Source organism: Apis dorsata, unplaced genomic scaffold, assembly GCF_000469605.1.
Source record: "Apis dorsata unplaced genomic scaffold, Apis dorsata 1.3 scaffold_92, whole genome shotgun sequence".
Lineage (NCBI taxonomy): Eukaryota > Metazoa > Arthropoda > Insecta > Hymenoptera > Apidae > Apis > Apis dorsata.
The window spans coordinates 157,821-159,446 of NW_006263390.1; the positions used below are offsets into that span (position 1 = coordinate 157,821).

General features: G+C 50.9%; 1 protein-coding gene across 1 annotated transcript in view; it reads left to right on the forward strand.

The window, feature by feature from the left end:
• LOC102674203 (protein dachsous-like) overlaps positions 1-1,626 on the forward strand; it is a 160,099-nt gene that overhangs the window by 146,040 nt on the left and 12,433 nt on the right. Inside the window, exon 3 of the mRNA XM_031508581.1 lies at positions 1,063-1,243. Coding sequence (XP_031364441.1) covers positions 1,063-1,243 — 181 coding nt within the window. The remainder of the gene's footprint in view (positions 1-1,062; positions 1,244-1,626) is intronic.

Genomic DNA, 1,626 nt, shown 5'->3' on the forward strand with positions numbered 1-1,626 from the left:
CTTCGTCTTTCTCTCTTTGTTTCTGCCTCGCTCGTTCGCTCCACGCCGCAAGAAACGATGCATGCAATGCCTCTTGAAGGTGGCAACAGTGTTGGCGGGAAAGTTATTCCACCAGGTTGCCAGTAAATCATTCTTCGTGGACTCCCGCTTTATTATCTTCCCTCTCTCTTCGTTCCACTCGAGCCTTCGTCCGCGCTCTCTCTCTCTCTCTCCCTCCCCCTCCTTCCGCTCCGGAATCTTTCTCTATATACGCGCACATAGGTTGGTAGGCATGCTCGGTCGTTCGTTCGTCGTCGCGGGAAACGAGCTTAGATAGTCGGATAACAGTAGAATTCTCAAAGTGTTCCGTAAGATGCTTAATTACCGAGTTGTCCGTTCCGTTACGATTCTCTGGCGCGGTTATCCGTGTAAAAATATAGGATGGCGTGGAAACGATTGGTAGCGACGACACGAGCAGCCACGTAACGAGGTAATCGATCATCGAGTCGTGATCGCAATCGGATCTCGCGATTCCACGTTCTCGTCGAACATGGGCGGTTCGAACGATTTCACCCGCGACGACGGCTAGATGCCCGTCGCGATTACGTGCCCGAACGCGAGAAGAAACTTTAAACTGTCATTAAAGCAGCTCCGGCTCGGTTAAAGGGTTCATTATCGTTCGCGGGACTCGCGTCGCCATTTTCCCCCTCCCTCCCCCATTCGATTTCAGACGATCGGTACCCAACACCGGCTACCACGCTGCAAATTACCTTCCGCTTTCGCTTTGAATTTACGAGTTCCCTCTTCCTCCTTTAACCCCCGCCCGATCTAAGCCAATTACCTATCATCGGCCGATCGATCCGACTTAATCGACCGTACGACTATTTCCGACGAAAGAAAAACCGATCCGACGCTTTTTCCATCGAACCATGTACGTCGTTTCCGCTGATTACGAGAGAGAGAGAGAGAGAGAAAGAAAAGTTGTTTCTATCTCGAGAAATCTCTCGTTCGAGATTGCAAACGATTTCGTTTACTCGACGCTATTCACGATCGATTAATTTGCATACGTGGATTTTGTTTCAGGTGCGGGCTACGGATCCGGATTGCGGTGTGAACGCCATGGTGAATTACACGTTAGCCGCGGGAAGAATGGAAAGCGAACAGCTGATGGTACGCAGCGATACCGGGGACATTTGCGTCAGAACACCGTTGGACAGGGAAACCGCTCCCTATCTAGAGATTCCCGTCATCGCTACCGACCGAGGTATGTATATATATATATATACGTATATACACAACTCGCGTGACTATCGCCAATACGATATTTTATTCTCTCCGATGTTACTCTACGTACTTATGCTCGTATTGCTGCATTCTTCTCGAAAACTAACTCTCGATACGCCCGATCGATTAGCGTTTCGCTTCGTAACGAATCTCTCGTGACCGAAATAGGGAGGGCAGGGATAATAAAGAAGGAGCGCGCGAACGATGCTTTATCTCGACTCGCGGTTCGGGCGAGAAAGCGAAAAGGGGAGGGGAGAAAGGGCGATGGTGTGCGGACGGAACCAGGAAGAGGAGAGAAGCAGAACGGAGCGGGAGCCGTTCGCCGGTGGAGGAGCTATCGCCGTCCCGAGATCTAGCAGCTCT